Source organism: Prosopis cineraria, unplaced genomic scaffold, assembly GCF_029017545.1.
Source record: "Prosopis cineraria cultivar Desert tree isolate PC_DT_omini unplaced genomic scaffold, ASM2901754v1 PC4, whole genome shotgun sequence".
In the NCBI taxonomy this organism is placed as follows: Eukaryota; Viridiplantae; Streptophyta; class Magnoliopsida; order Fabales; family Fabaceae; genus Prosopis; species Prosopis cineraria.
The window spans coordinates 34,603,300-34,615,899 of NW_026555335.1; the positions used below are offsets into that span (position 1 = coordinate 34,603,300).

General features: G+C 33.9%; 1 protein-coding gene across 6 annotated transcripts; it reads left to right on the plus strand.

Moving 5' to 3' along the window:
* Positions 1–894: 894 nt before the first annotated feature.
* Positions 895–11,028, plus strand: LOC129308407 (polyadenylate-binding protein 2-like). Of its 6 annotated transcripts, none has more exons than XR_008592609.1 (9): positions 895–1,103; positions 1,330–1,432; positions 2,022–2,092; positions 4,991–5,182; positions 5,272–5,399; positions 6,728–6,885; positions 8,161–9,005; positions 9,188–10,139; positions 10,692–11,028. XR_008592609.1 is itself a non-coding variant. In XM_054949518.1 (7 exons), exons 1-7 carry the CDS (start codon positions 981–983, stop codon positions 10,769–10,771), a joined length of 855 nt encoding a protein of 284 aa, XP_054805493.1. In that variant the 5' UTR covers positions 895–980; the 3' UTR covers positions 10,772–11,028. The 6 variants fall into 6 exon arrangements, 2 of the variants coding, with proteins under 2 accessions (XP_054805493.1, XP_054805494.1); XR_008592610.1 differs by having other exon boundaries at positions 8,161–8,517; positions 8,600–10,139; XR_008592608.1 differs by having other exon boundaries at positions 8,161–10,139.
* The last annotated feature ends 1,572 nt before the right edge of the window (positions 11,029–12,600 follow it).

Consider the following 12,600-nt stretch of genomic DNA (forward strand, 5'->3'; position numbering starts at 1 on the left):
TAAAAAATTTATTTTATGAAATTTTGTATTATTTGTTTAAAATTTTAAAAGTAATCCAAATCTGAAAGAAAAGACAAAGTTCTAATTATTTTGAAAATTTATTTTTCAATAATTTTTTAAAAAAATCAAACGTGTTAGATAAGCAAAAATGCCATAAAAATATAAATATGCAAAGTGATATTATAAATTTTACAATAACTAAATAATAAATTATTTATTTTATAAATAGAGATCTACAAAGATATTATAAATCTAAAAATAACTAAAAATAATTTATTTTTATAAAATATCTATAAAATAAATATATTTTTATAAAATATTCAAATTATCTAAAAATTATTTATTTTTTAATTTTAAATAAACAACCCCGTGTCTATAGGAGAAACCCCATGTCTATAATTACGTTTTATAACATCTCTACTCTTTGCTTCTCATAATAATAATTTTTAATTTTTGGTAAAAAATAATAATAATTTTTAAATACTAGCTTTATGAAATTCTGACAAATTTTTGAAAAAAAAGTGTTATTTCTTTTTTTAAATGTATTATTACAATTTCTGAATTATACAATTTATTATTAATTTTATGTTTTATATTGATATTAGTATCAATATTAACACTACTATTTTGTTGGAAAAATGTTATTATTAATTGAAACATATTACAATTGATTGATCTTGAGAATGAAGATTTAGTTATTGGTTGATCTTGATAATTAATTCATGAATTTTATTATTAATAATGATAGTGATCTTTTTTTTATTTTGTGGGGATAAGAATGATAATGATGATATGTGCCGTCTTTGGGCTTTGAAGCCTCAACTTTGGGCTTTCAGGACTTACACCCAACCCAACTACAAATAAAGAAAAGGCTTTCGCAGTGCAGGCATTGTCATCATCTTGGCAAGCTGAGATCCTCTACAGCTAGCCCTGTTTGTAAATTGGACATCTTGCAGAGAGATAGCTGAAGGAAAGGGAACATGGAGGAGGAAGAGCATGAGGTGTACGGAGGCGATATCCCGGACATGGCGGAGATGGAAGGAGACATGGATTCTCACCATGCCGATGTCGATATGTCTGCTGCTGACGACGATGCCGTCAAGGTCTTTCTTCCTTCTCTTTCACCTTTTTGCCCCCCAGTTATCTGATCCAAGCCGACTTTGGAAATATTGAATACCTACTACGTTCACCAGGGGATGGATAGTTTGACGCTGCTAGAGAATGAATAAAATGGGAACTTGATATCTTGATCTGACTTTTGAGAGAATTTAAATTTAAATTTAATTTATTATTATTATTATTATTATTTTGTCTACTTGCTTGCTGTAGGAACTGGACGAGATGAAGAAGAGATTGAAGGAAATGGAAGAGGAAGCGGCAGCTCTCCGTGAAATGCAAGCCAAGGTCGAGAAGGAGATGGGTGCAGTTCAAGGTCTTCCTTACTCTTTCCCTGTCTCTCTCTAATAATACTTTTGTGTTTTCTCCCCTTCCGCTCTATTAAGCTATTTATTATTTAAAAGCACAAACTTGATTCCCCCAAATAGTGAAGATTCTAGAATCTCTTTTTGCAAGATTTTTAGTTAAGGTGGATGTAACAATTTTGACTGATACAAGTTAGTTTGAATGCAAAATTGTATGTTTCAGAAAGTATTATGATTCTATGTATGCTGATCGTTTTTAAATTGTCGTGTACGCTTTTTTGCTGTGATGGCTTTGTCTTCTTAATTTACTAACCTTGTCAATTTTGCTCTGTCTTGTGTTTTCTGAATTGGTGCTTTTGATGATATTAAGCTATGTAGTTCTTGCACAGTTTTCTGTATTTCTTTGTTCTCAAGCAATGGTTTTATATATTTGACAGAGCACTTGTCTTAAAAGTGTTTTTCTCAGCAGGGACTTCCCCTTTATTTTTACGAAACAAATTTTGTTATTCTTGCAGTTGATACCCCAGATGTTCTGGCTTTTATAAAGAGTAAATAAAAATGATTCACTTGTTGACTTCTTGAATTGAATCTTTGATGTAGATCCTGGAAGTGCAGCTGCGTCTCAGGCAAGCAAGGAGGAGGCAGATTCTCGATCTGTTTTTGTTGGCAATGTATGAATGACCCACCCTGCTTTGCTTCGCTGATAGTTTTTTTTGAACTAGGCTTCCCCTATCAATCACTCCCATGATATAAAACAATAAAAATAGCAGTGGCAACTTGTCACATGGGCTTGTGTGAACTATTTATTTTCTTATCATTACTCTTGTTCATGCATTATTAGATACTATATAGTTTTCCACTTTTCCTTGCAATCTTTGTAAATTCTGTAAGCAAGAGCAAAAATGCATGATCTGAAGTTTTCATAATTGGCATCATGACAATCTAATTTATATTTTGATTGAAATTCACTTGCTATTTGAGGAAACATTGTTTTCAACCGCTAGGGAGATGGATTTTTTTGTTAAGCCGAAAATATTGTTTGGTCGTTTCAGCTTAGGCTCCAAATCCTCTAGACACCTACCTCTGCAATTGCCGGTTGAGTTGCATTTCAAACATGTGGATGCTCAAACATAATAGGCTAGATTTCTTAGATTTACATGCTGCGTTTGTTATGCTGGGTAACTGCTAGGAGCTACAAAAAGATGATGATTATGATGATCAATAATAATAATAATAATAATAATAATAACAATAATAATTTTTGGGATGTGGAGTGGGCCTGGACCATCTAAGTGTTTAAGGTAACTTGCCTTTTGATTTTCTTGAAAAATATTCCCAATATACTATATTTTTGGGGGTTTCTGTTTAAATGATATTAGTGATCCTTATATTTTAACTTATTGCACTTGCCTACCATTAAGACAGGCTTTTTTTATAACAAGGCTACCTGCTCTTTGGAATTCATCTTGACCTACAGTTTTGGCTTGGTTTTGAGGGGTATATAATTCTGTCATTTGAGATCTATAATCTTTCATTAGATGAAAATTCTATGGGTTAAATTTGCAATTTTTATTTTATTATTGAAAAGGTTACGTGTTCTTATTTTTTTGGAGAGAATACTGTTCATCTGTGGGGACAGTGCTTGACTTGATGTCTCACTATGATCGCAGGGTCAGTCTTACCACTCAACTCCTATAGTTTAGCACTTGGATGCCATTCTTTGTATCTTGTAGATGGGCCAAATTTAAATGGGATGTTTCCTTAGGCTTGTGCTAGAGAGGAAAGAAAATTTATGTTGTGCTTTTGAAATTGAAAAAGATATCAAGAGGGGATGAAAATGTCAGAAGAGAATCAGGAGTAAGAGATTGAGAGTTCTTGAAAAGGAAAAGGAAAAGGAAACATGAGAGCAATTTCCTGAAAAAAAAAAAAGAGAAAAGGAAAAATACAATGAAGTTGAGAAAAAGAAAGAAAGGAAAAAGAAAAAAAGAAAAAAAAAGTAATGCATAATGTTTCTAGTAGTACTATTAAAAGTAGACTCGTGCCAGTAAACCTATGAAAGCATCTCAAATGGATGGCTGAAACTGGAACTGCTGGAGGTACAAAGTGCTAAAGATACCTCAAAGGAGACAACTTATGGTTCATCAGAAGACCATTCTGCAAGTTCTGGGGATGCAATCTCTAGTCATAGAGCCCTGCTGCTGACTGCAAAGGTCTATGGTACCTTAGTTGTGTGCCATTTAGCTGACGTGCCAAGGGTATGCAGTTGCTGCTTCCCTGTGGCCTTTATCTCTGTCGTTTCACCTTTGTGAATAAGATTATCTGATATTTTTGAAATGAGGCATCTTGTTCCTCATTTCATGTTATTTTTCCCTGCATTGAGTTCTTATTATGCTTTCATTTCTTTCCACATTTCCCTTTTTTAACACTTTATTGTTGACCCTTTAAAAGCCATCATTGGACCATTTTACAAAAAGAACTACAATCATCAATAATTCATATATAGTCTTGTGGTTTTTCTTTTCTTGTTTTTAAAAAATACCAATGATGCATTTTTTAAAATGGGGAAAACCAATCATTCAGTCTCTATAAGTATGATTTAGTTAAAACTCAATCCCTAAACTTTGATTCATTATAACCCAATCTCTATAGTTTTATCTATTTAAAATGTTGGTCCTTGCATTTTAAAAATAAAATTATAAAGAATTAAAGTTATTATTAAAGCTTGGACACTAATGTTTTAAATGACAAAAAGTAAGGGGGCTAAGTTGCATTGAGTTAAAATTTAGGAACTGAGTTAAGTCAAACTATTGGGATAATGTTGTACTTAGTTAAAATTTAAGGATTGAATTACAATCAAGTCAAAAGTATCAGAACCAATGATTAATTTTCCTTTTAAAAAATACATGTGTGTATCTTTCAATCACAACTTCCTTTATAGTTGTGGTAGTTCTTAGGCCAGTAAAATTTGGAGCTGTTGTAAATTTTCTTTTGGGGAAGATCAGTATAATGCACAAAAATGGTTTCTCTGAAGATTGAGAAGCATGATGCCAGTAGAATTACTATAACTTGAGGAGTTGTAGCAAGCATGCATTGCTAGTGGGCTACATGCTTGGTTTAGTCATGTATTTGGAATATATCTTTCTCTAGTGGGTTAATTGGACAGTCTGATCAGTAACTGGAATTATTCCTGTGATGTTACTGAGGACTACGAAGAACTGTGAACACTTGTTCGTGGAAAATGAATGTCATGCAATGATTTAGAGTACTTTTTTGATGGCTTGACATCCATTGAGTTATCCAAGTCTATTTTGAGGTTTTCTTATTTCCGGAGATGAGCAATGATTAAACATATGGTATGATAGAATGGTATTTACTCAACAAATACTGCTTTAGTGCATAAGTTATTATAAGCATCATGAACTGCATTTTGTGGAGCTGTAGCTGAAGCGGTGGTATGATAGAATGGTATTAAAAGGAACAAGAATTGTGTGCCTCTGGAGTTCCTTACTCTAATATCTATTTTGATCATTATAGGTATCTAGTCTTCTAAAATAATAAGGATTTTGCAGGTTGATTATGCATGCACACCCGAAGAAGTTCAGCAACACTTCCAATCATGTGGGACAGTGAATAGGGTGACTATTCTTACAGACAAGTTTGGTCATCCAAAAGGTTTTGCTTATGTGGAATTCCTGGAACCTGAAGCTGTCCAGGAGGCTATTGTCTTGAATGAATCTGAGTTGCATGGTCGTCAATTGAAGGCATGTCTTTTCAACTTCTATTTGAACTTTCCTTGTGATATTTCCTCTAAGTAAAGTAGCTATAATCTTGTGGATTCACATATTTCCAGGTTATGCCAAAGAGGACCAATGTCCCTGGAATGAAACAGTATCGCCCCGGCCGTTTCACTCCTTACATGCCGTATCGCTTCAGGAGGCCATTCCCTTCGCCTTACTTTTACTCACCTTATGGATATGGGTATGTTGCTTACAGGAATCTTATTTAGATTACCCTCTCTTTTTTTGAATGGAAAGTGGATCCATATATTAGCACAAGAAACTATTTACAACAGAAAGTTAACAATAGAAAGCACTACTACCTTTCACAATCTACACCCACAAAAAGGCACCAAAAGAATCAGAATTGTTAAGGATCTTAATATAATGAAACCAAGCAATACTCAGGCCCAATAGTTAAACATAGACTTTCTTGTATAGGGATTATTTATTATTCATCTATTCTTTTTATTTTGTATTTTGTTGTATATGTGGCCCTAGGCCTTATCATATAAGGAGTAATAAATCTAGGGCATTGTGTGCCTTCTTTACATATTTTCTATTCTCCTATTATTTTATCTTGGTATCAGAGCCATAACTAGGTTGTGCCGCCATGGTCGATAGTTCTTTTGCCAGCTCACTGAAAACTCCATACACCTTAACCAACAGCTCAGCTCTTGATTCTGTTGCTAATCTTGTTAAGAATCCTTTGGCGCCATCAACTCTGTCACAGACTATTTCTATCAAGTTGGACAGAAATAATTATCTTCTTTGGCAGACTCATGTTCTACCTATTCTTAAAGGGTATAAACTAGAAGGTTTTGTTAATTGAACTAAGGCATGTCCTCCTCAGTTTATTATTGAAAACAATGAGACTAAGCTTAATCCAGCATTTGAGGATTAGGTCTCAGCTGATTAGTTAGTTTTTGGATGGTTATTAAATACCATGACTCTCGAAATCTCCTCTCAAATGACACAAGTTGCTTCTGTTGCTGGCTTATGGACTGCTGCTCATGAGTTGGCTGGCTCACAAAACTGTGCTCGTGTTCTCATGCTACGTTCCAAGCTCCAATGTACCAGGAAGGGTGTGATGATTATGGTTGATTATTTAGGCAAGATTAAAAAGCTTTCTCAGAGTCTTGCCCTAGCGGGCTCTGCTGTACCTTAATCTGATCTGTTTATGCAAATTCTACGTGGGCTTGATGGGGAGTACAACCCTATTGTTGTGCAACTTACTTCTGCCAAAGAAGAAATGAACTGGATTGAGTTTCAAACTTAACTTCTTACATTTGAAAGTAGACTAGAGTAGCTGACCCATATGTTGCAACTCAGTCTTTCTACTCAGTTTGCTCATCTTGCTACATCTGATGGTTCTCGTGGAGGCTGGTGAGGTTCTTGTGGAAGGAGTCAGTGTGGTTGTGGTAGATCTGGTCATAGTTGTGGAGTCTCGTGCCAGTTGTGTGATAAGCCAGGTCATACTATCAAAGATTGCTTCAAGCGTTTTGACAGGAATTTTAATCCTCCTTGCAGCTCTCGTCACACCTCAAATGCTGGTTTTTCATCAATTAATGAAGCCTTTTATGCCACTCCTAAGACTGTTGTAGATGAATCTTGGTATTTGGACAAAGGGGCAACAACTCACGTGACCAATGATGCTTCTCGTTTGAACAACTCAGTCCCTAATGGTGGTAAGGCTAATCTTTTGGTAGCTAATGGTCAAAATCTCAGTGTTCTTGAGATAGGTTCTTCTCAGATTTCTAATGTACCTAGGCACTATGTTCAATTGAATAATGTTTTATATGCTCCTAAAGCTAAAAAGAATTTACTGAGCATACCCAAGATTTCTGATGATAATAATGCATTGGTTTTATTGAATAATCGTGCTGCTGTGATTAAGGATTAGGAAATAGGGACAGTCCTACTATAGGAAATGAGAAGTAATCTTGGGCTCTATAAAGTGGATGCTAAAAGAGTAAGGAAGAGGAGACCCTCTCAGTTTTGTCAAAAGCAAGATTTGCTATTTGCTGTTGACGGAGAAGTCATTTTTGACAATTATAGTATTTCTAAGGCTAGTATTAATGTTGATAATTCTGATATTAGAAAGTTATGGCATGACAGACTTGGCCATCCTAGTACTAGGGTTTTGAAACAAATTATTAGATATTATAATCTCAAAGTTAATGATAATTTTGAGCTTATGTTTTGTGAATCTTGTCAGTTTGGCAAGTCTCACTCTCTTCGTTTCAAACTCTCTACTTCTCATGCTGCACATCCACTTGGTTTAATCCACACAGATCTGTGGGGATCCTCTCCATTATTGTCTTTGAATGGATTTCGTTATTATATATTATTTCTTGACGATTATAGTCGCTATTCATGGATTTATCCTTTGAAATCTAAAGATGAGGCACTTCAAATGTTTTTTCAGTTTAAGACCTTTACTGAAAAACAATTTGATAGAAAGATTAAAGTGGTTAAAAGTGATTGGGGTGGTGAATATAGAAGTTTTTCTAAATTTCTTCAAGAATGTGGTATTAAATTTCGACACTCATGTCCTCATACCTCCCAACAAAATGCCAGGGTAGACAGAAAGCATTGCCACATTGTGGAGACAGGTCTCACTCTTCTTGCACAAGCTAAAATGCCTCTCCATTGTTGGTGGGAAGCATTTCATATAGCCACTGAACTTATTAACAAACTACCTAGTGTTGTTCTAGGAGGTGGTTCACCTTACTTAAGGTTATTTACTAAATAGCCAGATTATTCTCAGTTTAGGGTGTTTGGGGGTGCTTGCTACCCATGCTTAAGGCCCTATAATCAACATAAGTTGCAATTCAAATCAACCAAGTGTGTATTTCTGGGTTACAGTAATTCTCATAAAGGATATAGATGCTTGAGTGCTACTGGCAGAGTATATATTTCAGGACATGTTCAGTTTAATGAGCATGATTGTCCTTTCTCAGCAGGTTTTATTAACAAAAAGAAAGTTCCTGAAGGTGTTAATATTGGTCCAAAGGTCTTCACAACCCTACTCTTTGGTGTTCCCACTACTTGTTCATTCTCCTCAAGTCAGCACTAATGTCGTTGCTAAGCCAGAGAATAATTTTCCCAATTGTCCGGATTCACGATCCATTGAGCATAACTCTGCAAGAAATTTAGGAATGTCAGTACACACTGATTCTACTGAAGCTTCTCAATCTATGCCATCAAATGATATGATATCACAAGATGATGATTGAAGTACAAATAATTCAACAGCATCAGAGACTATCACTCCAGCATTAGAAAATCAAACTACAACTCATAATAGGCATCCAATGGTAACAAGAAGTAAGGCAGGTGTCTTTAAGCCTAAAACTCAATTTATTGGGCTTACTAAATCCTCATTTGATGATTTTTCAGAACCTCAAACTATTTCTGCAGCATTACAATCAAAGTTGTGGAAGAAAGCTATGACAGATGAGTTCAATGCTCTTGTTACTGACAAGACCTGGGTTCTTGTTCCTTTTATAGGAAAGGAAAAACCCGTTGATTGCAAATGGGTTTTTAAGACTAAAGTGAATTCTGATGGATCTTTCTCACGGGCAAAAGCAAGATTAGTAGCAAAAAGGTTTCAACAACATCGTGGGATTGACTATGAGGAAACATTTAGTCCAGTCTTGAAACTTGTCACTTTAAGGCTTATTCTTAATATTGTTGGGTGTTTCAAATGGCCAGTTAGACAACTTGATATAAATAATGCGCTTCTCAATGGTTATCTACAAGAAAGAGTTTACATGAAACAACCTGAGGGTTTTGCTGATAGAAGGTATCTTAACGCTATTTGTCTGCTTAACAAAGCTATTTATGGTTTAAAGCAAGCACCTATGGCTTGGTTTGAAAGATTGAAGAGCACACTTTCTAACTGGAATTTTAAACATTCATAGTGTGACACTTCTTTATTCTTCTACAAAATAATGACTAGCATTATGTTTGTCCTTATTTATGTAGATGACATTATTATCACAGGGAACAACTCAGTAATGCTCAAAGAATTTGTCAGACAACTAAATTCAATATTTGCTCTTAAGGATTTGGGTTGTCATTATCATTTCCTAGGCATTGAAATCTATCGAGACACTACAGGTTTGTACTTAAAACAAGAGAATTGTATTCTTGAACTACTCAAGAAATGTGGAATGACTAATTGCTCACCAGTGCCAACACCGATGGTGGTTAATAAACTTCTCTCAATTGATGGAGTTCCTCTTGCAAATCCCACTACTTACAGACATTTAATTGGGGCTCTACAATATTTGATTAATGTCAAGCTAGAGCCTAGATATCTTGTTTGTAGTAAATAAGCTTAGTCAATTTCTTCATCAATCAACAGATCAGCATTGGCACGCAATCAAACGTGTACTCAGATACTTAAAAGGCATAGCAGTTCTGATGCTTCAGATTAAACCAAGTGAGCGTTTTACTCTCGGATTCTGATTAGGCTATCTGTGTGGATGACCGTCGCTCAATTGGAGGGTATTGTGTTTTTCTTGGTGATTCCTTGGTTGCATGGTCGGGGAAGAAGCAGAAAGTTGTCACACGGTCAAGCACTGATTCAGAGTATCGTGCTCTGTTTGACCTCACGATGGAATTTGCTTGGTTACAGTCGATTCTTATTGAAATTGGCTTCAAGCTTTCTCAGATTCTGATTGCGTGGTGTGATAATTTGAGTGCATTTGCTTAAGCCTTCGATCCGGTCTTCCACTCTTGGACAAAGCACTTTGAGTTGGATGTTCACTTTGTTCGTGAACGACTGATGTCTTGCCAGATGTTCGTCAACTATGTGCCATCCGCAGATTAGATTGCAGACTTATTTACAAAGGCCCTTTCTCATTCTAGGCTTTTAGACCTCAGAAATAAACTCAGCTTGGTTAGACAGACGCCCAGCCCCTCGTTTAAGGGGGTATGTTAAGGATCTTTAATATGATGAAGCCCAATAATGCTCAGGCCCAATAGTTAAACCTAGACTTTCTTGTATGGGGATTATTTATTAATCATCTATTCTTTTTATTCTTTTGTATTCTGTTGTATATGTGGCCCTATGCTTTATTTTCTCTCTATACAAGGAGTAATAAATCTAGGGCACTGTGCGCCTCTTTTACATATTTTCTATTTTCATATTATCTTATCTAGAACTTGCTAAACCTATCCTCATCATTTCTCTTACATAAATATTACTAGTAGCTGTGGAAAAGTTCAAAAGTACATCCCAGTCTCATGATTAATCTTCTAGCTTGATTTAGGATGTCATCCAAAGGATTGATTGGTGAAATGTCCCTGTTCAGCAGATAAAACTTTCAGCACAATTTAGGTCCACCTCAATAGTTTTGTGACCTCTATCTAATCAGTGGTCAAGTTCATAAATTAAAGCTTGAATAACAGCAGTATTTGTATTACACTTATGCCAAGTTGTGTTAACTGATATTTCCTGTTTTCTTTCTTTTGTCCACTGCAGGAAGGTTCCCAGGTTCAGAAGACCAACTCGGTACATGCCATATTATTAGAAGTCAGTGTGCAATGATGTTACAGTTATGATGATGAGCATCCCAGGACATTTTTTTGTGTCTCTCATTTCTATTAATTTTCGGATTTGGTCTGTCAGTGGTTTGAGTTTAGCGTTGCTATTCACTTCATCTGCATCTGCATGCTATGGGATTGTGGAGACTTGTTTTTCTTTGTTGTCACCGGGCTAGTTCCTAATGTTGTATGTTGATTACTTAGATTAGAACCTGACGCAAATAGTTCGGTGTTTCAAGTTTCCATTGAATATCATATCATTGTGAGAACCCTTATATTTAGGGAGAATGAAAATTAGGTCATGAAACATTGAATTAAGGGAGAATCACATGAAAGGATGATTTAAAAAAATTATTTACAAATAGAGATCAATATAAAATAGGTTGTTGTAAAAATGGGATGTGATTTTTTTTTTTAAAAAAGAGATTTCTTGCTAGTTTTTGTTTGTGAATAATTTTTTTTAGTCCTTAGATGTGGTTTTTTCTTAAATTAATTATAGTTAGATCTTTGATATTTTTTTAAAAGAAAAAATAGTTTATAAATATTAATTTCAGATATAATTTGAGAGTTACATTTGAAATTTAAATGTTTTATTTGCAATTATAATTTATCAATTTATAATTATTTGAAATGACATTTTTAAAATTATTACACTATTATTAATTCAATATTTTAAAATCTAACTATTTTTCTTCCTTGTATTTATGAGCTCACTTCTTGCATGGACATCGCCTAAGAAGATTTACTTTTTTTTTTGGTCAACTTCATCTGAAAATGTGTCGCATAAGAAGTGAGGGTTTTTGGGGTTAATTTCAGAGTACTAATCATTCAATTCAATTAATATCATACAATAATAAAATTTACTCATTTAGTTCATTAATAATAAAAAATATAACTTTTGTTTAGTTGTCCTATTTAATTTGTTTGCAACCATTGAGAAACAGTAATTAGATAGTAAAATATTAAATTTTATGATGGATTTGGTTTTAATTTACGCTGCATGTTCATCTTGATAATGATAACATAAAATGTATTGCCAAATTCTGTCAATTTTAGTGATTTAATGCTAATTTTTCTTTCTAACTTGTTATGGATTGATTTGCAATTTATATAAAATAAGTCTCGGTCTGGAATTTTTCATTGTTTTGATCGTAAGATAATAAATTTTTGTATGGACAAAAAGTACTGCCTTATTCGTATTTTTTCTGGATAAAATTATATCAATTCAAATCAAATAAAATTTTATGTCATTAAAAATGATTTTATTTTTGGAATATAGTGATGAATGCCTCTTTAATTTATTAACTTTTCTTTCTTTATCGTTATCAATAGCATAAACAATTTACATTTACATTTATTTGATGTGACATATTTTTATTAGATAATATATAAATGAGTTAAGCGTTAATTTTGTTCCTCTATGTGAAATGTCACAAATAATTTTAAACTTAACTTTAAGTTAAACTTGTTCCTCAACTTATGAAAATTTGTTAGTCATGCCCTTGATGTCAAGTTGTACACTATTCTTGTCATGTGATTTCACATTTAATTTTTTTTAATAGTTGTTATTATAAAATATTATTTAATAGGTCTCACTTTTTTTAAGTATTTTTTTATAATATAAAAATATCTCTCTCCCTTCCATTCATCTCTGTCTCTATTGGTGAGCCTAGACAATGATTTCTCTCTCCGTCGATTAGACTTAGACGGTGCTTTTTACTGGATAGCTGCCCAAACAAGCAGGGTGATGTGAAACAAAACAGAATATTTCATTGGTTTAAAGATTGCCTTACTTGAGCTCACAAAGCCACACGAAATCATATTTGTGTGTGCACTATCATCCCAAA